The sequence below is a fragment of the Balaenoptera musculus genome, chromosome 13 (assembly GCF_009873245.2).
Source record: "Balaenoptera musculus isolate JJ_BM4_2016_0621 chromosome 13, mBalMus1.pri.v3, whole genome shotgun sequence".
NCBI classification, from domain to species: Eukaryota; Metazoa; Chordata; class Mammalia; order Artiodactyla; family Balaenopteridae; genus Balaenoptera; species Balaenoptera musculus.
This window is the reverse complement of record NC_045797.1, coordinates 89,943,841-89,968,213: the sequence shown is the minus strand read 5'-3', so window position 1 is coordinate 89,968,213 and position 24,373 is coordinate 89,943,841. Positions and strand designations below refer to the sequence as shown.

The 24,373-nt window shown below is 45.6% G+C and overlaps 1 protein-coding gene across 4 annotated transcripts in view; it reads left to right on the top strand.

Moving 5' to 3' along the window:
* The window catches only part of SNTG2 (syntrophin gamma 2), a 209,999-nt gene that overhangs the window by 59,981 nt on the left and 125,645 nt on the right, over positions 1 to 24,373 (top strand). For 3 of the 4 annotated variants that reach the window (XM_036872350.1, XM_036872349.1, XM_036872352.1), the window contains exon 2: positions 11,311 to 11,448. In XM_036872350.1, the coding sequence (XP_036728245.1) occupies positions 11,311 to 11,448 (138 nt within the window). The remainder of the gene's footprint in view (positions 1 to 11,310; positions 11,449 to 24,373) is intronic. The other variant, XM_036872351.1, reaches the window with a different exon arrangement.

Sequence of the window (24,373 nt, the reverse complement as noted above, 5' to 3'; positions counted from 1 at the left end):
AGATAAAGTGATGTATTTTGGGGTCTGTGACATGTGGAAGTGACCCATGGGAGACCACGAAGGACAGGAGGGAGTCGGAGGGATGACATTCTTACACTGTTCACGAAGCAATGCTGCTTGGTGGTAGATGGTGATACAGGGAGACGCGTGTTTCCATTTCCAGGGAAAACACTTGAAAATAGAACAAAGCTATATGGTTAAAACAGTTTTTTTTAAATTGATGAAATGGAAAACTAGCACATACTTAAAATTCATCCAAAGATGGCAGGAAAGAAGGAACCAGAAGGATGGAGAACAGATGCCCAAACAGAAAACAAGACCAAACATGGTGGAAATAAGTCAGACCATGTGGACAGTCACCTCCAGGGCGAGGTCTGAGGGTTCAGTTAAAAAGCTGGAAACTTGACAAGACCCCACTTTGTGCTGTTTACAGGGATCGCATTGAGAGAGACACAGAATGAGAGAAAAGGGTCTACTAAGACTTAGGTCCAGCTCCTCTGAGTAGGACGGGGCTGGGGGTGAAGCTTCAGCAGGGGGAGGGCACGCACACGGGGCCTGATGACCTCTGAGTCAGTCTGTCCTCGCGGGGGGTGGGGAGGGGGCTTGACAAACCCAGCTCCTCCTGCTTCTGCTGAGAAGTCACCTTGGTTCCAGCCGAGGGCCATTCCCAGGGTCACGTTTTCAGGAGCTGTCGGGCACCAGGTGTGCGCACACCGCAGGGAGCCTGGAACTCACTCGATTGGCCTTGTTTTTAACAATAGTTTTCCTGCAAGTTGAGTTTACATGTAAGTAGACAAAGAATAAAATATTCCTCTACTCTCTTGAGTGCCCTTCCTATTCCCCACACTCAACAGGCCCTAGGAACACGACGCAAATTAACATGCTTTCCACATCCAAGATGTTACAGTCAGGTGAGTGATGAAGGTTCTTATTGTAATTGCTAGTCCTGGATCCATCACGGCGTGATTGTTCCTTATGTGCTTCGTCTATACTGTCAGTGATAAAATGCTGTAAAAATCAGAAACACACTAAAGACAATGGCAATTAGATGTTCTAATTTTCACAGCCATTTTCTGTTTTGTTGTTTTCTATACATTGACCTACTATGGTCCAGGTTTCAGCTCCAGTGTTCATAACAAAAACCGTTTTGGCATTTGCTTAAAAATACGCACCACTTGCTTTAAATTCTTCTGCTGGCAGTACTGGTGGAAGGCATGACGTGGAGACTTAATGATTTTATTTAGACATTCGGAGCTGCACGTGGATGACGGTAGCGGATCATGTGGAATTAGCTTGTGACCTACTACAGTGTTCATAGTAATCAAACAAGACATTCGCTTTCCAGGCATTAAGATCATGTAGCTTGAGAACCAGCTGTTTACCGCTGAATCATTGCAAGGCCACTGCCTTCATGGGAAACGGCAGGGGTTTTCCTTGGGGCTGTTTAGAACGAAGCTTCTGAACCAAAATGTGCATTTTAAAAGACAGACATTGTAATATCCGTAACACCTTTATCAGTGCCATTGCGTCTGTTTTATAATTTTGATGAGGAGTGTTCTGTAGAAGCGTTAAGGTGGAAAGTGCTGATTGTAGTTGATCATAAAAAACATATCTGTGTTTGAACTTATATTCAGTATTTCATAAAATGCTAAATACCTTAACAAATAAGTCATGACATAAAGGCCCATCCTGTGACAAGACTGTTACTTTATCACAAGCTGAACACGGACAGATGTACCCAAATGTATGCGATGGACATTCACATAGCCTGAGTGTCTTTTTATATGTTTAGAGTTTTTTATGTAAGTTTATGTAAGTGGAAAAATCTTTGTCTTCTAGTTTACATCCTAAAATTGTCTGATCTGTCTGTGAAAATGAACTATATTCCCATCAAAGTCCTGGCCACCGATTATGAAAGTGGGAATGGTGAGTGTGGGCTCGTCCTGGCGGGCACGCTGAGTCTGGGAGAGCACCACGATCCAGGCCCCTGGAGGAGACTGATACCGCTGTGGCCCCCATGGGAGGGCGGATGGGTGTGGCGGGTGCTGGCTCTGGGGATGTGTGGTACCCAAGCAAGCTCTCGTCTCTCTGCCCCACTTTTCTGGATGAAGGAGGAGGAGGTCGCTGGCTAGGGAGATGTCCAGCTGCCTGGTGGCAGGTGTGAGGCAGGCAGAGCTGGGTCCATCTCAGATGAGCGATGCTTCCATGTGCCTTTCCTGTGGGAAGGGTCGTTTATAGGGGTCTCATCTGCAAAAGGGGCCCTGCACACCTGCCGTTCAGCCTGGGGCCGCCACAGGAGGTGACACCTGTGAAAACAGCACATTGTAAGCTCTAAAGCACTGTGACCTCACCAGCTTTGATGGGGGTTTTTCTCCTGACATTCTTTTTGGCCAAAATATACTAAGTTAGGTCTGTTCCCCCTGGGAACTTGGAAGGAGTGGTTAAATGAAGAGATTTTAGGAGTGTCTCTATTTTGTAATTAACTGCCTTTAACCTATAAACACCCCTAAAGAATTTAAAGGTTACTGTATATATAAAATGCCAAACACACCCCTACAATTTTACATTATAACTTTCTTAGGAAACATTTTTCAAGAGTAAGTGAAGTGTAAATTTAAAGCAGCTCAAATCCTGATTTAGCAGAACTTAAATAATTATAACAGGTACTGCTTAAATTAAAAGTCTGGCTTCAGCAAGAATGTCCTAACAGAAGCAATGTTGACAGTGTATCCCTTTAATTTTTATTGTACTTTGAAGTGTTTGAATCACTTTTATGTATGTGATCTTATTTAATTCATTATTGCATTGCCACGTGGGTCAAAGATAATGTCCTTTTAAATCAAAATGAATAAAATAATCATGGAATCACGTGTTAACATGCAGAATGGACCATAAGGGCCCACTTATCTCCCAATATAGATGCCAGAACTGATGGCCAGAGAGGACTGATAACTTACAGAAGGTCGTGTAACCAAGAAAAATAGGTCAGGTGAGCATTTCCGATTAAACAGATGTAGCCTGTGTGTGTGCATTTGTAAGTTAAAGCCCGCCTGTCCGAGGCACCGCTCGGGTGATGAGGACGTGACCTCGTGGAGATGAGCTGCCTGCGGCGTCCTGCACCGCACGTCTCAGCTTTCCTGGGGATGTCGTTTATGTCTTTAAACTTCAAACTCTTGCTTTTGTGGGCAGAACATTATCTTTTTTTCCAGTGTAAAGCTTTCTTTTCTGTTGGTTGGTATAAAATGAATGCATTAAGGTCCTGCTTTTCTTTACCCCTAAGAGGCAAGCAGTAGTTGTTTTGATGTACTTTTAGTGGAATATTGCCTGATGATCATTTTTTCCCTCCGTATCTGAACTCTTTGGGGACATTTCTTTTTTATTTAATTGGGGTATAGCTGTTTTACAATGTTCTGTTAGTTTCTTCTGTACAGTGGAGTTCCCTGTGCCATACAGCAGGTTCTCATTAGTTATCTATTGTATACATATTAGTGTATACATGTCAATCCCAATCTCCCAATTCATCCCGCCTCCCTTTCCCCCCTTTTCTTTCTGAAATCAGGGTTGTGGATTTTCCTGGCGCGGATGGCTCTTCCTGGTTGTCTGCCCATTGATGCCTTGATCCTTTCATTTTGTGTGAAGTGCTGCAGGACTAACAAAGTTGATTTTTTTCTTTCTGGTACTGAAAATGGCTTTATTTTTACTGATATGTAAATAGTGTGAAAAGATAACCTACCAGAAAAACCCCTGGATTGCATTCACCTTCTGCTGGTTTGAGACAGGCTTTTAGAAACTTTCACAGGTAATGTTTCATTGACTCATTCTATCACCCAGGGAAGTTGGAATGATCTAATTTTACCCATCAGGAAACGGAGGCTCAGAGGAGGAGGATGGATGGTCCAAATGTGTATGGCCAGCACGTGACAGAACTGGAATTAATTTTTATGTCCTCTGATGCTTTTTCTATGACATCACTGGACTTCTCTACAGGATCTTTTCATTTTTTACATATTGCAAAAGTAATTGCTCAAAAGTACATAAACCTCACAGTTTCAGTTGTACCGTGTATAGAATGTCTACAGCCTTTCAGGGTATATTTTGTATGACCTTTCATATTTGTTAGACCCAGTAAACCAAGATCAAAGAGATGATATTAGAAGTTTAGAATTCTTTATAACAAAGTACTACTTATAATGCCCTTAGGTATGTATTGCTAAAAACTGGACTAAATTAAAAATCCATCCCTGTCTTTCTCCCCGTGAATAAACTGCTAAGGAATACAGATAGACTGTCTCCCTCCTCTGTGTGTTTTCATAGTTCTTTGTTTTTATTTTATTTTTGCACTTGATATTCATTCTTTAATTCATTTGTCAATGATTCAGTGAAGAAAATATGCTTATTTCTGAATAAACAAGGAAAATGCATTAAGACTGCTTGTGTACATCTCTGTACTGTAACTTGTGTACAGTGCTCTTCGGTAGAATAGCCATGAACAGCTGGTGAGTGAGAGGTTGTCCACCGTGCTCTGTTACAGAACAGGCTTCTGTTTTGTGTGGTTCTCCTGGAAACCTTCAGCTCTGCCACACTCCAAACACATACATCACGGAGTGATTTGAGAGGGGTGTTCTTGGTTGTATAAGTAAATTAAAAAGCTATAAAATAGTTAACTTTAGTTTTTATGATTTTTTAAAATTAGCGAGTGGACTGCTTCATGCCACCTCCACTCATGTGAAGGACAAGCCATGTTAGCAGCGAGTGTAAGAGTGGCCGGATTCAACCATCCATGATAGGTGGTGCATACACGTATATGAGAATTGTGGACGTTTACGTAAAGTGTTGTTTTTTTGTTTGTTTGTTTTTTTCCCCCTTTTTTTTAAAACATCTTTATTGGAGTATAATTGCTTTACAATGGTGTATTAGTTCCTGCTGTATAACAAAGTGAATCAGCTGTACATATACGTATATCCCCATATCCCCTCCCTCTTGCGTCTCCCTCCCACCCTCCCTATCCCACCCCTCTAGGTGGTCACAAAGCACTGAACTGATCTCCCTGTGCTATGCGGCTGCTTCCCACTAGCTATCTATTTTACATTTGGTAGTGTTTATACACCCATGCCACTCTCTCACTTCGTCCCAGCTTATGCTTCCCCCTCCCCGTGTCCTCAGGTCCATTCTCTACGTCTGCATCTTTATTCCTGTCCTGCCCCTAGGTTCATCAGAACCTTTTTTTTTTTTTTTTTTTTTTTTACATTCCATATACATGTGTTAGCATACGGTATTTGTTTTTCTCTTTCTGACTTACTTCACTCTGTATGACAGACTCTAGGTCCATCCACCTCACTACAAATAACTCAATTTCATTTCTTTTTATGGTTGAATAATATTCCATTGTATATATGTGCCACATCTTCTTTATCCATTCATCTGTCAGTGGACACTTAGGTTGCTTCCGTGTCCTGGCTATTGTAAATAGAGCTGCAGTGAATATTGTGGTACATGACTCTTTTTGAATTATGGTTTTCTCAGGGTATATGCCCAGTAGTGGGATTGCTGGGTCATATGGTAGTTCTATTTTTAGTTTTTTAAGGAACCTCCATACTGTTCTGCATAGTGGCTGTATCAATTTACATTCCCACCAACAGTGCAAGAGGTTCTCTTTTCTCCACACCCTCTCCAGCATTTATCCTTTCTAGATTTTTTGATAATGGCCATTCTGACTGGTGTGAGGTGATACCTCATTGTGGTTTTGATTTGCATTTCTCTAATGATTAGTGATGTTGAGCATCCTTTCATGTGTTTGTTGGCAATCTGTATATCTTCTTTGGAGAAATGTCTATTTAGGTCTTCTGCCCATTTTTGGATTGGGTGGTTTGTTTTTTTGATATTGAGCTGCATGAGCTGCTTATACATTTTGGAGATTAATCCTTTGTCAGTTGCTTCATTTGCAAATATTTTCTCCCATTCTGAGGGTTGTCTTTTTGTCTTGTTTATGGTTTCCTTTGCTGTGCAAAAGCTTTTAAGTTTCATTAGGTCCCATTTGTTTATTTTTATTTCCATTTCTCGAGGAGGTGGGTCAAAAAGGATCTTGCTGTGATTTATGTCATAGAGTGTTCTGCCTATGTTTCCCTCTAAGAGTTTTATAGTGTCTGGCCTTACATTTAGGTCTTTAATCCATTTTGAGTTTATTTTTGTGTATGGTGTTAGGGAGTGTTCTAATTGCATTCTTTTACATGTAGCTGTCCAGTTTTCCCAGCACCACTTATTGAAGAGGCTCTCTTTTCTCCATTGTCTATTGTTGCCCCCTTTATCAAAGATAAAGTGACCATATGTGCATGGGTTTATCTCTGGGCTTTTTATCATGTTCCATTGATCTATATTTCTATTTTTGTGCCAGTACCATACTGTGTTGATTACTGTAGCTTTGTAGTATAGTCTGAAGTCAGGGAGTCTGATTCCTCCAGCTCCATTTTTCTTTCTCAAGATTGCTTTGGCTATTCGGGGTCTTCTGTGTTTCCATATAACCTGTGAAATTTTTTGTTCTAGTTCTGTGAAAAATGCCACTGGTAGTTTGATAGGGATTGCATTGAATCTGTAGATTGCTTTGGGTAGTATAGTCATTTTCACAATATTGATTCTTCCAATCCAAGAACATGGTGTATCTCTCCATCTGTTGGTATCATCTTTAATTTCTTTCATCAGTATCTTATAGTTTTCTGCATACAGGTCTTTTGTCTCCCTAGGTAGGTTTATTCCTAGGTATTTTATTCTTTTTGTTGCAATGGTAAATGGGAGTGTTTCCTTAATTTTTCTTTCAGGTTTTTCATCATTAGTGTATAGGAGTGCAAGAGATTTCTGTGCATTAATTTTGTATCCTGCAACTTTACCAAATTCATTGATTAGCTCTAGTAGTTTTCTGGTAGCATCTTTAGGAGTCTCTGTATAGTATCATGTCATCTGCAAACAGTGATGGTTTTACTTCTTTTCCGATTTGGATTCCTTTTATTTCTGCTTCTTCTCTGATTGCTGTGGGTAAAACTTACAAAACTATGTTGAATAATAGTGGTGAGAGTGGGCAACCTTGTCTTCTTCCTGATCTTAGAGGAAATGGTTTCAATTTTTCACCATTGAGAACAATGTTGGCTGTGGGTTTGTCATATATGGCCTTTATTATGTTGAGGAAAGTTCCCTCTATGCCTACTTTCTGGAGGGTTTTTATCATAAATGGGTGTTGACTTTGTCACAAGCTTTCTCTGCATCTGTTGAGATGATCATATGGTTTTTCTCCTTCAATTTGTTAATATGGTGTATCACGTTGATTGATTTACATATATTGATGAATCCTTGCATTCCTGGGATAAACCCCACTTGATCATGGTGTATGATCCTCTTAATGTGCTGTTGGATTCTGTTTGCTAGTATTTGTTTTCTGAAATCCTATCATTCTAAATTTTCTCCATGCATTTCTTTACATTTATATTTATGTACAAACTTAATTTTTTGTATCTTAGGTGCTGCGTGCTCTTTTGCTCTTCAGGAATTGATATCTGTGGACACTTTTCTTGCCAAGAGATACAGAACTGATATTCTAAGTACATCAGGTGTGTTAAGTGTGTTAGGCTCACACGTAGTGTCACATCAAAGGGTAACACACTCTAACCGTGAAGAGAGTGGGGAACGGTGGTTCGCGTCACCCCCAGGGCGGCTGCCTGGCTGCGCCTGTGGGTGGATTCCTGGAGGCAGAGACACCCGATTCCAGATCAGGCATGACAGACGCCCTCGTTATCCCCGGACCCTTTCCAGGAGGCAGGTGGCGCCCGCACCAGCCACACGTGGGCCACCTGCTCCTCCAGGTCCCGTCCACACTAGGTACTGCTGTTCTTTTTAAATGTTTGCCTATCAAATAGTTTAAAAAGCATAAATCATTGTTGAGTAACTGTGAGTCTTTGGATTACTGGTGAGCTTGCATCTCTTTTCAAGTGTATTGTTCATTTTATTCCTTCTTTTGGGAATTCCTTTTCATGTCTTTGACTCAGTTTTTATAGGATGTTCACTTGTCCCTCTTCGGTTGTAAGACTCTTCCTATTAACCTTGTGTCTACTATATGCATATATTTTTGTATATGGAGTTCTTGTCATACGAAATTTTATATTTCCATGTAGTGAATTCCATGAATCTTTTTCTCAAGAATTTCTGGCTTTTGAGTTAAGCTAACCTGGTAGTTTTTCCTCACACACACTAATATTTTCTTCAAGAACTTTTGTTTTTCTATGTTTTTACGAGGGTTGATCTCTCTGGGAGTATTTTTGAAATAAGGTATGAGAACCATGTTTATAATGATCGAAATCACTAAGCAATAGTCTTAGGATATTTTGGGGAATTCCCTGGCGGTCCAGTGGTTCGGACGCAGCACTTCCACTGCCGAGGGCCTGGGTTCAATCCCTGGTAAGGGAACTAAGATCCCGCAAGCCATGTGGTGAGGCTACAAAAGCAAAAGATATTATGAACTATTTCCAATGATGTAATTAAACTTTCTGGAGCCTTCCTTTGCCTCTTCCATCCGACTGTTTAGCACCACAATATGTGGTGGGCTTAATGTTTTATGGATCAATTATCTTCCTGCAGCACCAGTCTTATTTCACAAAATGTAACTTTAGTATCATGGTAAATTTCACGGTCGTCTTCATGGATTGTTATTGGAATTGTGTGGACGTGAAGATGCATTTGTGGGAAGAGGGTGGCCTTCCTATTTCACTTGTTTACAGAGCATCCCCTGTGCCCCTGGCTGATGGCTTCTGCTGTGAGAGCTGGGAACCCGGCAGTGAGGCCAGGGCCCCCCGCCTGGGATGCCTGGCTCTGGCACGAGGCCCACAGTCCCGTGGGCTGAAGGGAGAAGACGAAGCAGGGGACAGGGGTTAGGGCCCTGTGGCTGGTGGGGAGGTCTGTCCACAAGGCCAGTCTCAGCCAAGACCTACAGGTGACGAGAGGGGCCGCGTGGGGCTCGGAGGGACCAGGGGCGCAGGAGCCGAGGACCAGATCCTGGGCCAGGCTGGGGGGCCACCGCCGGGCTGGGACGAGGACCGGGGCCAGAAGGAGAGGCTCTTCAGGCAGCGAGCGGCCCTGCGGTCCTGGGAGGCCCTGTCCAGAGGATGGGTGGCCTGTGTGGACGGTGGGCTGACAGGGTCAGCCTGGGTCGGGCCAGGCTGCAGGGGGGAGGGCGGCAGCCCAGGTACTGAGAGCAGCGTGGGCTCTGGACGTTTCGTAGGCAGAGGCTGTGGGATGGGCCTCTGGACTCACCGTGCGGGTGAGGAAGGCAGGGCACAGGGGCCGCCGACGGGACAAGGACTCAGCGAGGCCTCACCACGCACTGAGAGGGGGGCCCCGCACGGGCAGGCGTTCCTTTTGTTCTCGTTTGGGGGGAGTTTAGGCTTGTTCTTAATGTTTTTGCTTTGGGGTATAGTTTTGTTCTTAATTTTTTGGCTTTTGAATGGCAAAGACCAACATGTAATTTAAAGAAGTTGTTTTATTTCCGAGAAATGTCAAGAAAGTGTGTTCAGTTATGTAAAGGGGGACCTGCTGGCCGCGGCTGGTGCGAGGGAAGAGCCCAGCTTGGCGGTCCGCCTTCCGTCCTGCCTCTGCGCCTCCGGGCGGGTCCCCTGAGGACGGTGGTGCTGGGATCCCCGGAAGGGGGCTGTTATGTTTATATTACGGGGATATGCATCTCTGGTGCACTCATGTCATTTGACAGAAGGGGAGTGATTTTCTAGAAGAAAGTGATGAGAATAAGATTGTGATTTTGAGTGGAATGCTGAATGCTCTCCAGTTTGTTCATGTTCCTGACTTTATTCTTCAACATTCTGAGCAGCAGTTGGCTTTACTTCGGGCAGCGTCACGGGGTCAGATGGCACCTTAAGGCAACAGATGACTCGATTTAGTTCTCCACTGAATCCCTTGGCTTTCAGTAGCTGACTCTTTAAATGTCTAACACAGTTGAAATACTGTGCTTAAACTTGTTAAAGCTCTGCCACCCTTCCTTTGGCCTCTGACCTGCGTTCTCCTCGTGGGCCGGGTGGAGGGGGTTTCGTCCCCAAGACAACTGACTGGGAGAAACGTGGGTTGGTCGTGATGCATTAGCTGGAAATGAACACTGTACGTGAGCGTGTGCTTTACACATCGATAGAAATGGGTCGAAGTTGCGCCTCTTTGACGTGAACCGGAAACGGTTCTCCCTCTAAACGACACGCAAGGATCAGCCCTCTCCCTGCGGGGCTGCCCTGGTCTCGGGTTCCCTTGGGTGCTGGGTCCCTCCAGCAGCCACCCCGGGTCCTTTCCTGAGTGTCCCCACCGACTCCACGTGGCCAAGGCCCCCAGGGAACGATTGCTCCGTACGGTCAACCCCACAAGCGTGTTCGCGGGTGTATCCGTGACTCGGGAGCAGGAGAACGGGAAGCCGGCCGGACCTCCTGTTCCCACAGAGACCCCACGTCCTGCTGGATTAAAGCTTGTTTTATAAAAGGATGCATGATGACCTCTGACCCTGCAGTAGGAAAAAAACGCCTCCTTGCAGACACTGCCTCTTAGTCTTTTTTTTTTTTTTATCAGCCTTTGGTTTTACTTTGAGTTCAGGGTTCCTCGTTCACAACTGAAGGCTTGTCTGTGTGAGCCAAACCTCACCTTCCTGCCCTGATCGCTGCACACTGACACGTATGCTGCGTGCCTTTGCACGTCATGTGTGCGTGTGTGTGCCTGTGTGCCTGCTTGGACGGCAGGGGGAGAGGCCGCACCTGGTCGCACCCTCACTCCAGTGAGCCCTGCGGCCGTCTGGTCCTGGCCTGAGGACCAGACCCCTGCGGCCTTTCCCGGCATCCCGCCCCTCCTCCCCGCCTCCTGGCTGCAGGGCTGTGTCCGAGGCCGTGTTGGCCAGAGCCCTGTGCAGGCACAAGAGAGACAGGAGGGCCATCCGAGTGCTCGCCCGGGACCCGTGCCCACCCGTGTGACCGGGCGCCGCTCAGCCGGGGGCAGGTCCATGACTTCACACGGACGAGGTGACTTCTAATTTATCCAAAGGTGCCTTTCTGGCTCATCCGTTCTTCACCTGCCAAAAACATGTTTTATACAAATCCTATAAAAACTACTCAGGAAGAAATACTAAAAATTCCATTATTTTGTGTTAAATTAATCAAATCCTAGTCAGATGCATGGGTATGTGATAAATACACAGGCGTGTTTCAGGAGGTTGTGAACAGGGGCAGGCGTGTTTTGTCAGGGTCCGTGCTCTCCCGTCCTCACACCCCCTTCGTCTCTGTTTTGTTTCAGACTAAAACCGGGACTGCCCTGTTGCACGACGAAGGGTCTGGACACGCCTATGACATCCGCCTGAAGCTAACGAAAGAGGTACTGACAATTCAAAAACAAGATGTCATCTGTGTTAGTGGCAGCAATCACAGTGCAAATGTAAGTCCTTCTGCGTCTGCAGGCCCCAGGGGTTTGTCTCAGACTGTGTCTCGTAGATCAGCCCAGAGGTCTCCCCGGATGAAAGCCCCCTAAGAGTGGTCCTGCAGGACGTGGCCTGACAAGGTCCTCGGCCGTATCTAAATGTCCCCATTATTGCAAAGCAAAGCATCTTTTCAAGTTTGTATTGTTTACACTCTCCCTGACTTTCTTAATTTCTTCATTAATGTATTTTCCTTGAGCAGCTTTATATTAAAAATATCCCCAGACACCACAGCATGAGATTGGACATATTCTCATTGGAAACTAGAAAGACGTAACTTGACAGATAATCCAGTTCCTGAAAGAATAATAACTTGAGGGTTTCCATCTAGAGCGACAGGCAATGGAAGATACAGCAGGTGGTTTTCAGTATGAGCCTGATCCCTGCCTCTGTGGATACAAATAGGGATTTTCACGTAACGCTTGGTCCTTCTCAGCTTCAGTCGGTTACAGGTGAAATTTTCTTAAGGGTAAGAAACTTACGTACTAGATGTGTTAGAATATTGAATAAAGATGAGGGAAAAATGCTTTGGCAAGTTTTATCTCCAAGTTTAACTTGGGACTATTGCAAATGATGTATATATGTATACAATATATTATACTTGAAATCTCCTATTTTCCTTCCAGTGGACTTAAATGGCTGTGGATATATCATGTGCATTTTGTGTTACATATCTACATATATGATTATATACAGAAATTATCAACATCAGTCATTACTCTTTCCTTTGAATAGACCTTCCCATTAGCTACAAAAATGATGAGCAAGAAACCATGTAGAGGAAAGGAGTTTCCTTCTGTGTGTTTTTGGAAGGATCCCTGAAGCTCTTCCGTCCCCAGGTCACGGCTGGCTCTTCTGGAGGCTCTGGAGACCCTTATTTATGTGGATTTCTGGGTCCTCGTGACCTTTATGTTGGAGATGACGTAAACAGGTCCATCCGCAGTCCTGCAGTCAGCGTGTCCTCATCAGGTTCCCTGGCGTCAGGTGACCTTGCCTCTGTGTCCACACACACACGGCACTTCATGACCCTCAGCGCTCACGTCTCCACCTGGATGGCGTCCTCCTCCTTCTGTCCTGGAGCCCAAGGCCACCCTCCACCACCTGTCACCCGCCTGCTGCGCCCATTCTGGCCGCCGGCCTTGATTGAGGGCAACCCTCTGGGTCCAGGACGGTGGAGCCACACGAGGAGGGCGAGAGACAAGACGCCGTCCTTCCCAGGGCTCCTCCCTGGAACCTCAGGCCCGGATCCTGCATCCCGACCTCCAGAACCCCCGGTGCACCCTGCAGAACCCCACCCCGGCACCAGCTCTTACTAAGACTCCCGCTGGCCCCAAGTCTGACCTCTCTAGAACAGATAGAGCAGTTTTGTGCTCACCTTCTCGGGCCCCATCACTGACCTTCCCTTTGCTAATTTCCCTCCACGTGTTCTAAATACCACACGGGATGGGGGGTGGCGGGGAGAGGGTGAAGCAGGGGCGTTTTGTAAACACTTAAGTGTCCCCCTTCTTAATAGTAAATTTGTACTCTACAGAAAATCGCAGACAAGTTACAGTAAAAGCAGGTAATGTTTCTGTGCTGTATTGTCCAGGAAAAATAAATTACACTTTTTAGAATTCAGCGTTGGATTCTCTGCCCAAGGTTATGTTCTTGATGAAAATTATCGGCTCCTTCATAAGAAAAATGGGTGAGTGTTCAGACGTATAAATTTATGTTTACAATTTCAAGTGATTTATTGGTGCCTAAAGCTTGATATTAGAACTCCCTGCTCTAAGTTAGAGGGTGGGTCACGTGGATTTGTTCCCGTTCTCTGCCGGCTCCATCCTTACTGATCTCTGCTGCTTCCTTAGGAAGCCCTCCTTTGTAGGAAAGGAGTGAATATCTCCTTGAACAAACATGCCTGTCTGGGCTGGATAATTGGGAGGGGGATTCCGAGGACATTTTTTTTGTTTTTTAGAGGAATTCCTTTATTTTTATTATTTATTTATTTATTTATTTATTTATGGCTGTGTTGGGTCTTCGTTTCTGTGCGAGGGCTTTCTCTAGTTGTGGCGAGCGGGGGCCACTCTTCATCGCGGTGCGCGGGCCTCTCACTATCGCGGCCTCTCTTGTTGCGGAGCACAGGCTCCAGACGCGCAGGCTCAGTAGTTGTGGCTCACGGGCCTAGTTGCTCTGCGGCATGTGGGATCCTCCAAGACCAGGGCTCGAACCTGTGTCCCCTGCATTGGCAGGCAGATTCTCAACCACTGCGCCACCAAGGAAGCCCCCGAGGACATTTTTGTACCTAGAAGAGCACACTCAGCTACTGAGATCAGAGTTTCTACTCTGCCCCAGATACAGAATCGCATTGGGTTCAATGCCATTACTTTGAGGAACAGTTGAAACCCTGTGTCCTTCAGATGATTATAAAAATAAAGCTAACCTGGACGTGAGAGTTTATCATGTGTTTGGAGAATGAGAAAGACGACTCTTAACAAAGGCCACGGCTGTTGGTACAGAATCGGGACACCTCTAAGGGGGTCGGACCATAGCGATTCTCTTATATTCGTATCGTTGAATGTTTCCATGTTAACCTCCACCAGAGAAGCTGGTGGAGAGTGGTTATTTTCCATTTAAAATATCCTGAGGAGCAGGAAAGGAAGATGTAATAATGATGATTCCTCAGCCGATCAGCAGAAGAGATGAGTGTGAATTTTACATCTCGCCAAACCTTAGGAAGATGTAATAATGATGATTCCTCAGCCAATCAGCAGAAGAGATGAGTATGAATTTTACATCTCGCCAAACCTCGAGTCCCTGGGATCCCAGGAGATGAAAAATGTATCATCAGATTCAGTTCAACACATGTTTACAGATGGTGAAGTCAAGCAGTACCTGGCTTGTCACTGGGACCCCAGGGCCCAGTTAGTGCCTTAGAACAGGCACTTCCCGGCCGTGTGGACGGCTCACACTGGTGCTTCGATTTTCAAGATCAGTTTTCTTAATAGAAAATAATACTGATGATCGATTCTTACATTTCAAGCTCTATTCTCAGTGGGAGGTATATGCTCGCTTCAAAATCAACACATTTTGTGATCCAACACTTACTCAGAATGTGAGCCTGGAGGGAATTTTGTTCTCTCAAAACCTAAGACGGTTTACACTGAACTTCACACCTTGGGTTGCACTTACATTCTTGATTGTTTGAGAAGTCAGGATTAAGGAGTAGACTTGTATTTTGTTTTCTTGAAACTGCTGAAAAAATAAGCATTATATCAGTTAAGGATGGATGTTATTCTCATCAGGAAAGAGGGAGAGGAAACTCAATTTATTCTTTAATAAAAACCAATAGATTCTCAAATCTGCTGATTCATTATCAGAGTTTAGAATCGGCGACTTCATATTTCATTTATATTCCTATCCGTTCAGATCAACATGGTACTTTGAATGCTTAAAATCTCTGGGTTTTCTAATTATCTCCTAAAGAGAGTGTGTGCTTTGCAGTATGAAAGAGCTGGCTTGTTCTCACGTTTCCGAGTTTCTGTTTAGATTGCTTTATATTTTTGACATATTTTATTTTTCTAAACTGTAAGTTTACATTTGTGGTTTGAGTGTAGTGAAGGAGTTACATATAAAGAAAACAAAATTAGAAGATCTCTGTGTTGTATTTGGCCCTTTAAGTCATGGCACATTTATGGTTGGAAGGTATTCTGGAGAATTCCATACCCTCATTTTACTGTTTGGGAAATTAAGATTCAGGAAGAGGAGGTTGTTGGTCTGCGTTCACAAAGTTAATTACAGAATTAGGCAGCATCTTAGCTGCTCCTCTGCTAACTTGTAGTCGAGGGACGCTGCCTGGTAAATTGTCAGGAAAGCGCGGAGCAGTGCAGGCTGTCCGGGGAATCACAGGCAGCGCTGAACCCTGAAAATGCTGGGCCACCCTTGACACAGTGTGAGCTGCACCGGGGTTTGCCACCCACGCGAGCTGGGCATGGCCGTCAGAGTGGACATCAGGAGGCAGCCTGGGGCCGAGCCAGAGGAGGGGACAGACCGGACTCTGCTAAGCCCCACCTGGAGGAAGAAAGCCCCAGGTCACAGGTTTAGAGTGGGAACTTGAAAACCAAGTCCTTCCCACAGAAGGGGCGGTAAGAGTTCTTGCCTGGCTGGCATTGGCTTCAGGAGGAAGAGGGACGAAACCAGACAAATGTCCCCTGAGGACCCCCTCCCCGACCTCCGCTCACTCGGGTCTGGTGCTGGAGTTTACACGTCCTGTGCGGCATGAAGAACCTCAAGCTGGGGCTTCCCTGGTGGTGCAGTGGTTGAGAGTCCTCCTGCCAATGCAGGGGATATGGGTTCGAGCCCTGCTGTGGGAGGATCCCACATGCCGCGGAGCAACTAAGCCCATGCGTCACAACTACTGAGCCTGCGCTCTAGAGCCCGCGAGCCACAACTGCTGAGCCTGTGTGCCACAACTACTGAAGCCCACATGCCTAGAGCCCATGCTCCGCAACAAGAGAAGCCACCACAATGAGAAGTCGGCGACCACAACGAAGAGTGGCCCCCCACTCGCCACAACTAGAGAATGCCTGTGCAGCAACAAAGACCCAATACAGCCAAAAATAAAAACAAATTAATTAAAACAAACAAACAAAAAAAAGAACCTCAAGCTGAAAACGAAGTGCGAGGTGGTGTCAGGTGTGAGGGTCCCCCCAGGTCCACGTGGAAGGAAGATGCAGGGCCCTTCTGGAGGAACACACTTTAGGTCTGAGACGACTCCCAGCTGCGGGTTCACGGGGACCTGCGGGGATGAAGCCACAGGGAGGAAAAGCCGGTGAGCCAGAGACGCAGAGCTGGGCCTGCGGAGACTTGGGGTTCTGAGAGGGTCCGGTGCGCTGCATGCAAGGTGCATGTGCATTACATCTGAAGACTAAACGGGAGGTTCTAACAGTCGGACAAAGGAAGGAGGGTTATAAAAAGTGAGCCAGCCAATGCGAGACCAGCCACAAATGGTCAGTGAAATCGGAATTTCAACGTACCAGTTAAATAACGTTTTAGAAACGAAGTGTCCGAGCTGTGAAGTAGATCTGAAGAAATCTCAGGAATGAAACATCAAGAGCTGGAACACATAGGCGAGTGGTGTGGAGGCCCCGTGGGCAGCAAGGGGGCTGGTGGGTGGACGCGTGGAGACGCAGGAAGAAGATGGGGGAAGGGGAGCCGGGACCAGACGCCCCGCGAGTCCCTAGTTGGTGAAGGACCTGGATCTGGGATCGGGGACCCCAACAGATTCCACGAGGGGGGACCTGCTCTCCTTTTCTGTCCCCTGCTCCTCTGGTTTGTGATCAGGGGTCTCGCCCGGAGCTGGAGGTGTCCGCTCTGGTCTCTCTTTCTGGAAGCGTGTGTGTGCTGTCGGTGTTCGGTCTTCTTCACGGAAGGTCTGTCTGGCTAATATCACGAACCTGCGAACTGATCGTAGAAATTAGAATCGGGTCCGGAAACTTTTTGCTCTGCGTTCCAGGCACCGCGTACGCTGGCCCTGACCTGACCTCGCGGCTTTCCACTTGCTTGTCCCCTGTGAACACACGCTGGGTCGTGGCCCCCGTGCTGTTGGCATGTGGGCGTTTGCAGACGCCTGTGTGCACCCTCCCATCCAGGAACTGGCTTGCTCCCTCCTTGGTTTCCCACTTGCGTCTTTGCACCTGTGTGCGCAAGCGGCGTTTGAGCAGAAGTAGACGCATTTCCGATCACGTTCGTGAGGATCGCTGAGCACAGGTGATGCCCTGATTGGTGGCCACGTGGTCCTGAGCCCACGAGAGGCATCTGCAGATTGTTCCCGGTACATCCCGATGGTCCACGGAGCCTGTTAAAAGCATTTTTAAAAATTAGGTTTATGGCTTACGTGACAAGTCCTGTGAAGAGTATCAGCAAATTGCTATTTTAGTGTATTTAGTGTATTGATTAAAGAACTAAACTTGGATTAAACTTTCTGAGACAGATGAATTTGTTATCATGACACTGCCAAAGTAATGGCAGTTTCTAATAAATTCTGTACATAGTACACAATACACACAGTTCTATAATTGCTTTTTTGTTGTACAATAACACTTTTATCCACCTAAATTGATACCCTTTCTGTAGTCCCCTTTTGCTTCCTATTCTTTGGGTCCATAAATCAGGAGTAGGTACCACCTCTATCTATTTTAGTATTTAATTTAAAAATTTTTTGAATTCTTTAATTTGAATTTAATGAATTGAATTAATTGAATTTAATTTCTTTCTTTGAATTTAATCTTTATTACAGTGTTGTATTTTCTTACACTAGTAATTATTGATTTCCCATCAGGCGTTTTGTCATTCAGCCAAAGTACCAGTGACCTAGTAACAAAACACTCTTCTGAACTCATTGGATACATTTCCTCAGCTTTATATATTTCCCTGTTCTTGATATCTGTTTACTGACAAACATTCATTAGTTTCTTAATTTTTTCCATTTTTCCAGAACCTCAGCTGAAAATCCATTTCCTTTTAGTTTCTGAAAATTGGTTTCTACGTGTATATTCACACTGTAAATTGGCTCTGGGTCTCTAAGTGCTGCCTCCTGGGTCTTAGTGAGTTACTGGTCCAGAAGTTTCCTGCATTATCCTGCTGGTGAGGAGAGAGCCCCAGTTAGGTCTGTGAGATGCAGGTCACTGGACCCCAGGCCATTGCTCCAGCCACTTCATCGATGCAGGGCAGATACTCCTACTTGCAAAGTGAAACACCACATAAGAAGGATTGGCGATCGTTCCTATAAACTAGGAAACCAAAGACAAAACCACCTTCTGAGCTTTCATTTTTCAATGATTAACCCAGCAGTTGAAGAATTATATACGATCTTTGGGGTGGGCCTGTATAAAAAAATTAATATGAATTATTCACTCATTATTAGTACTGTTTTGTCCCAGAGGAAATCTATATATATATTTTTGTGATTGACTGGCTTACTTTTAGTTGGAAGAAATCCTGCTTTTGGAAATCACTCACTAGCCCTCTACACGTGTTGGCGTTAACGATTCGTTCCTGTTTGAAATCTGTGCGTAGTGGAAAGGCCGCTGCCTTTTTTCTTGGGCGGGTCATTTCCAGAAGAATCCTTTCCATAGCTGAGGGCTGGGTGGTGAGAGAGGGTGCCCTTGTGTGGAAACGGATCCAAGGCACAGAAGGAGCCCTGGAGAGTGCAGTTCGGTCCTGAGAAGTGACCTGTGAGCCGTCACAGGTGAGGAGGTGGGAGCCGCGGAGTTTAACCAGTGCTTCCAAAGTCGTACCCTCAGGAGGAGGGTGGGCGGGCTCTTCCAAGAGGCTTCCAGACAAGCACCGAAGTGCAGTGGTCAGGAAGTCGCCAGGAATTCCCTCGTGCCGCCGGGACGGTGGCTGGCTCTTGACTCCTGTGGAATTCTCCCGGGGCCTGGCCCTCAGTGCTGTGCGTTCGCTCATTAAAATGCTTGCGGACTCGACCCGTAGTCCGCTTCACTTCAGTAGGATAGTTCTGGCTTTAAAAATATGAAAACCTTGAGTTAGGGAATAGATGGGGCGAATTCGTTATAAAGGTTTATACCGCGATTTAGTTGAAGGGTAAAATAATTTATACATGTTTGTGTGTGTTTGTGTGCACACAAGCCACTGTGTAAGGAAATGAAATGCAAAAATATGTCATTCAATGAAACTTTGAATAACTGAAATCATAATAGCAATGTATTTTGCATAATCTGCTAAACATTTTTATTATTCTTTCCTTTAATTATGTAATTTTTCAACATAGAAAAAGTTGAAAAGTAATAAGCAGAACCCCATGTAATTATCATCCATATTTACCATATGCCAACATATTTGCTTTAAATCTCTCCACTTTTCTTAAAGAAATGAAATGTGCAGATACCTCTGAAGCCCCACTATACTGATACTTGTATATGCTGTTCCATTTAAATTTTCATTCTTACTTTACATGGATTTTCCACAGCCAAATGGTGCTTTTCAGATTTATATGAGTGGAATAACATTGTTCCTTCATTTGCAAATATTGTGCTTTTTAAACTTATCCATGATACTATGGAGACGTGATACTTGTGGATGGTTACTTCATCCCTGTAATGACGGCAGACTCCCCTGTGAATAACCCAGAGGTGATTGATGCCTTTCCTGCACATTCTTGTTTGGATTCAAGCCCCCCCCCCCAAGAAGAGTTTGTGTTTTAAATTCAGCCAATATATTGATCTCAGGTAACCTTACTTCCCAATAATGCACACGTTCTCTCAAATCCATTTTGACCCCAGTGTGGTGAACCCTCTTTGTTGGGGTTTTGAGGGATGAAGAGGAGGGTGGTCGTGCAGCATCTGCTCAGCTGCTCCTCAGCTTCATGTGCATAGCAACCAGCCAAGCTCAGAGGAGCTGGCCAATCGGATGCCAGGGGTCAGGACAGCCAGTGAAGGCAACAAGTGGACAGTGAAGGCTGAGCCTTTATCACGTACTCTGATTGCACAGGCAGAGCTGACGGGGAGGAGGGGCCCCATAGCTTCTGAGGCCGGGTGGCTCTGGGAGGGTCAGGTGGATGAGCCCGAGGTGGAGGGTCCCTGCCCACCGGAGCCCTGAGCAAAAAGCTCCTGTGTTTCATGGGTCTCCAGGGGTGTTTGGGGTGGGAGGGTCCTGGGTGCTGGGCCAGCCCGGGTGGAGCATCTCCAGGGCTCCCTGCACCGCAGCAAGGCCTGGCCGAGGCCTCAGACGAAGGGCCCCAGCGGACGTGCGGGGCAGGGCATGCAGAGGTGCAGACGTGTAGGAGCCCGGCCTCAGGGCGCCGTCTGTGCGCGGGTCTGGGGTGTGGAGGGCCGCTCCCCCGTCATTGCCGTGGTCAGGCCTGAAAGATCTCACGTAGCGTTCTGGCAACTCCTCCCGAAGCTGGAATACTGTAGGGGTATTCGGTATTTTTAAATTCTAGGAATTGCAGTACATTTTTGGAAACTCCGAGTCTGGTATATTGATTTTTAAGTCCTCCTAAGGCAGATTTGATTCCGTTACCAAATTGAACAAATATGCGAGAGTTTTCAAATAACTACTATTGTTTTGAAACACTAACCACAATTCATGGAGGAATAATTTACTTATTTCAAGTGACAGATCCAGACTCTTCACAGATTGAGGGAATTTTGCTTGAGTGGACGGTTTAAAAAGAGTGGAGAGAGGCCACGACCCTGTCCTGAAAGACGCCTTCCAGGTGTTTGCTCCCTGGAGGATCCCAGCCCTGTGGACGGAGGCCCCTGGGGTCTGACACCCCTCCTCCAAAACCCTCCTCAACATGAAAGTCCAGTAACACTTTATTTTCTGGAAAAAAAAATAATTTTTAAAGTATTTGTGTGTGTATGTGAGAAATCAAATACTTCAGAAAATTCTTTCCCTAAGTTGCTAATTTTAAGTTTCTCTTTCAGGCCCTTCACTTATGTCATGGAAACTCAGGCTCATGCCTCTGTCACTGTTTTCCCACCTGCTCTCTCCTTTCCTCCTTGAGCAGCAGGTGTGGCTCAGGTGGTCCCGAGGGGGTGCAGGTGGGAGCCCCCGGGGAGGGGCGCAGGGGCCCCACTTGGAGTCCTCCACTGATGGGAGGTTCTTGAGTGAAGAAAGCCCGGGCCGGGGAGAGGGTATCGGGCCTGCTGGCACAGCCCCACAAAGGCAACTTTTATTTTAACAACGGCCTGAAACCCATCTTTCTGGAGACGGCAACAGTCAAATCTGAACATCTGTTAACAGCTGTAACAAATTTGAAGTTAGTGTTAAGTCCGCACTTTAAATGCCTGAGTAAAAACGTGTGGCCAGATCTTACGTATGCTGCGGCAGTACCTGAAGATCAGTATTTTAGAGCAAGACAGAGTAGGAAATCCAACTTTCAGTATCCCCAAGTCACCTTCTCTTATAATAGGTAAGAATTGTCTCAAAATGTTTACAGTCAGAAGATAACGTGGGCGTCGCGGAGTCTTGCTACGGTGATGGCAGCTCCAGGATGCAGAAGTGAATGACCATCAGACATAGCTGGGGATTAAATGATAAAGTGCAGAAGAATATTTGCTGAAGGACCTTACTTATGTTTGTGAAGAAAGAAGAGCGGGACTGAATTGAAGAGAATTGGTTGGATAGTTACCTTAGGTTCCACAGTTCATCCTCCGGAAGTCTCATCAGTCAGTCTGGTTGTGCTCTGGACCCTTGGACGGGCGGAAGAGCCCGGATTACAGGGAAGACGCGTCTGAAGGGAGAGGAGGCCCCTCCCGCACCGTTTCCTCTTATAACTGAGCCTCTCGTTGGGTCATATCTGGCTCCTGATCTTTGGGCAGTTGACCCTGCAGAGTGTGTACTGAGTAAACTAACTGAAGAATGACTGTTTGGTTTAGTTAGAAGATGCCTTTGGTAACATTAGTTCTGTCTGGAGAGCTGACAGAACCACGATGGAGCTTTCTACGCAGGGCCTTAGATCACAAGGATCAGCTCTGGCTTGGCTGTGAGGTCGTGAATGTCAGGACACAGAAGGAAGAGTGGCTTTATCTGGGCTATGGTGTAAAAGGTTTCAATTAAAAGCTGCAGAACTTTTGTTTCCTATTTGTGTTTTGAAAAATAAAGTGCTTGTATGTGGTAATGTTCACCTCTTTTAGAACCTTAATATTGATAGTTACGTAATCTTCATTGACGAGAGCATGGATTAGCTGAGCCTTTTCTTCCAACTTTAAAATATTAGAATTTGTGATGCTTGAATGAGGGGGGTTTAAAAGATAAGGAAGAACAACTTTTCATAGAAGAGATGAAACATCCTGGTGTTTTTATGAAACACGATGGTTTGCAACATTCCTTCCCATAATTCTCTTGCTTGGCCTCTGTCTTGTCAATTCAGGCCGCCCTGACAACATACCGCAGACGAGGGGGTAGACGGGGGTGGGTGGGTGGAGCTTGAACAACAGACGTTTCTTTTTCTCACCGTCTGGAGGCCAGAAGCCCAAGGTCAAGGTGGCGGCCAGGCTCTGGCCAGGTTTCTGGACGCCCTCTTCCAGACGTCTGTCCTCTTGCCATGTCCTTCGTGTGTGTAGAGAGGGCTCGGGGGCTCTTGCTCTTCCTGTACCGGCCCCAGTCCTGTAGGACCAGCCCCTCTGTGGCCTCATTTAACCTTAGGTTAAGCCTCTGAAAGGCCCGATCTCCAAATACAGTCAGCAGGCGGGTAGGGATTCAGTATAGGGATCTGGGGGACACAGTTCGGTTCACAGCAACTTCCTGTGTAGGAAACTCAGAAGCATGCAGAAACTCAGCTTTGCCGAGCTTTAGATGCTGGGACCACATGTGCTCGGAAGGGACATCTTAGCAGGTTGCATAGAGCAAATATTTGAATAAGCAGTGTTCTGGCTTGGCCAGAATAAGCAGCGGTAGGCTCTTTGAGTTCTCTTAAACAAACACTAAAGAGCTTTATGGCATAATTTCCTTTCCTCACCAGTTAGGCATAGTAGAACAGATTTTTTGTGTGCATTAACACACTTTGCCACAGTTGACCATTTCTTGACATTTCCTTTAGATTGTCTTCCCAAGATCGATACATGAATAAAATGATGGATTCAAAATGTCATTTTTTTGGTGAGGTCAGTTGAGGCAGAAACCAACTTACTCCTTCTCAAAATATATTTTCACCAATATTTGCTCTCAGTGAGGTTCAAATGCTTATATTAATGGCTAAAATGAAAAACATTATCGAATGTTTTGAGAAATATCATAGAGATTCCTGGTTAATGTATTAGGTAATCCAACTTTCTCATCTCCTGATACTCAGGAAGTTTCCCCTGGAAGCATCAGTGTGACTGTGTCACACGTGGGAACTTCCCCTGTCCCCACTTTGAGCACAGCTGAACCCAGAGGTCCCCCCTCTGCCCACCGTGTCGGCTGTGCTTTGCCTCTGTGTAGATGACAGGAGTATCCCTGGAACGTGGTCTCAATGTCACCTGGTGTCCCTGTCACATGAGTGTCACCTGCTGGTCTCCAGTGTCTCACTGGGAGTCCAGCCCAGGACCAGGGAAAAGGCAAAACGATTCTTCTGGTGCAAAAGTCCTGAATTATAGCTCTTTTTCCATGTATGATTATATAAGTATTTCATCAGTTCAAAATGTTACATGTGCGAAAGAGCTCAGAATTATAAAATGTGTTCCACGTATACACTTTAAAATAGTTTTATTTGCTCTAATTTTTGGTTTCTTTACTTTAAGCTTATAATGTATTCACTCCTGAGAATAAAATTACAAGTGGATTTTAAATACTAAAATAATAAATAAAAGTAATATGATAAATATAAATAAAACAACACAAATAAAAACTTGTAATAAGATTACAAGTGGCTCTACAGTTTCCGCGTCTCTTCTCACTGGTGGTGAGCGGGCCCCAGGCTCGGGCAGGAACCCCCCAGGCTTGGGCAGGACCCCCGGCTCTTCCCGGACCCCTGACTCGCTCTCTGCTGTTGCTTTGCAAACACACAGGCTTTAGAGTCATTGAGTCTAAAAGCGCTTATGTTTTCCCTTAATAATCACAGCAACGCATGTCCCTGCTTTATTCCGATAGTACCTTTTGGAGGTAAACACACTTCCTACACCCCTTCATCTAACCCCAGGCCGCCCTATTCACGCCCTCTCAGCCTCACAACTAACAAATAGGCAGTTGAGACCAAAATAAAATACGTTACATGATTGAGCATGGAAGAGATGGAGACCCTGACCAGCCCGTCAGCCCACAGGGGCAGCATGGATCTTGGCTTCTCATCAGCAGCGACACCTTTAAACAAGGTCAGGACGTGAGATAATCGATCGTTCATGAGTTAACGTTGATTACTTAACAGGTGGACTAAAAACGATTGAACTATACAGAGAAGTGTGG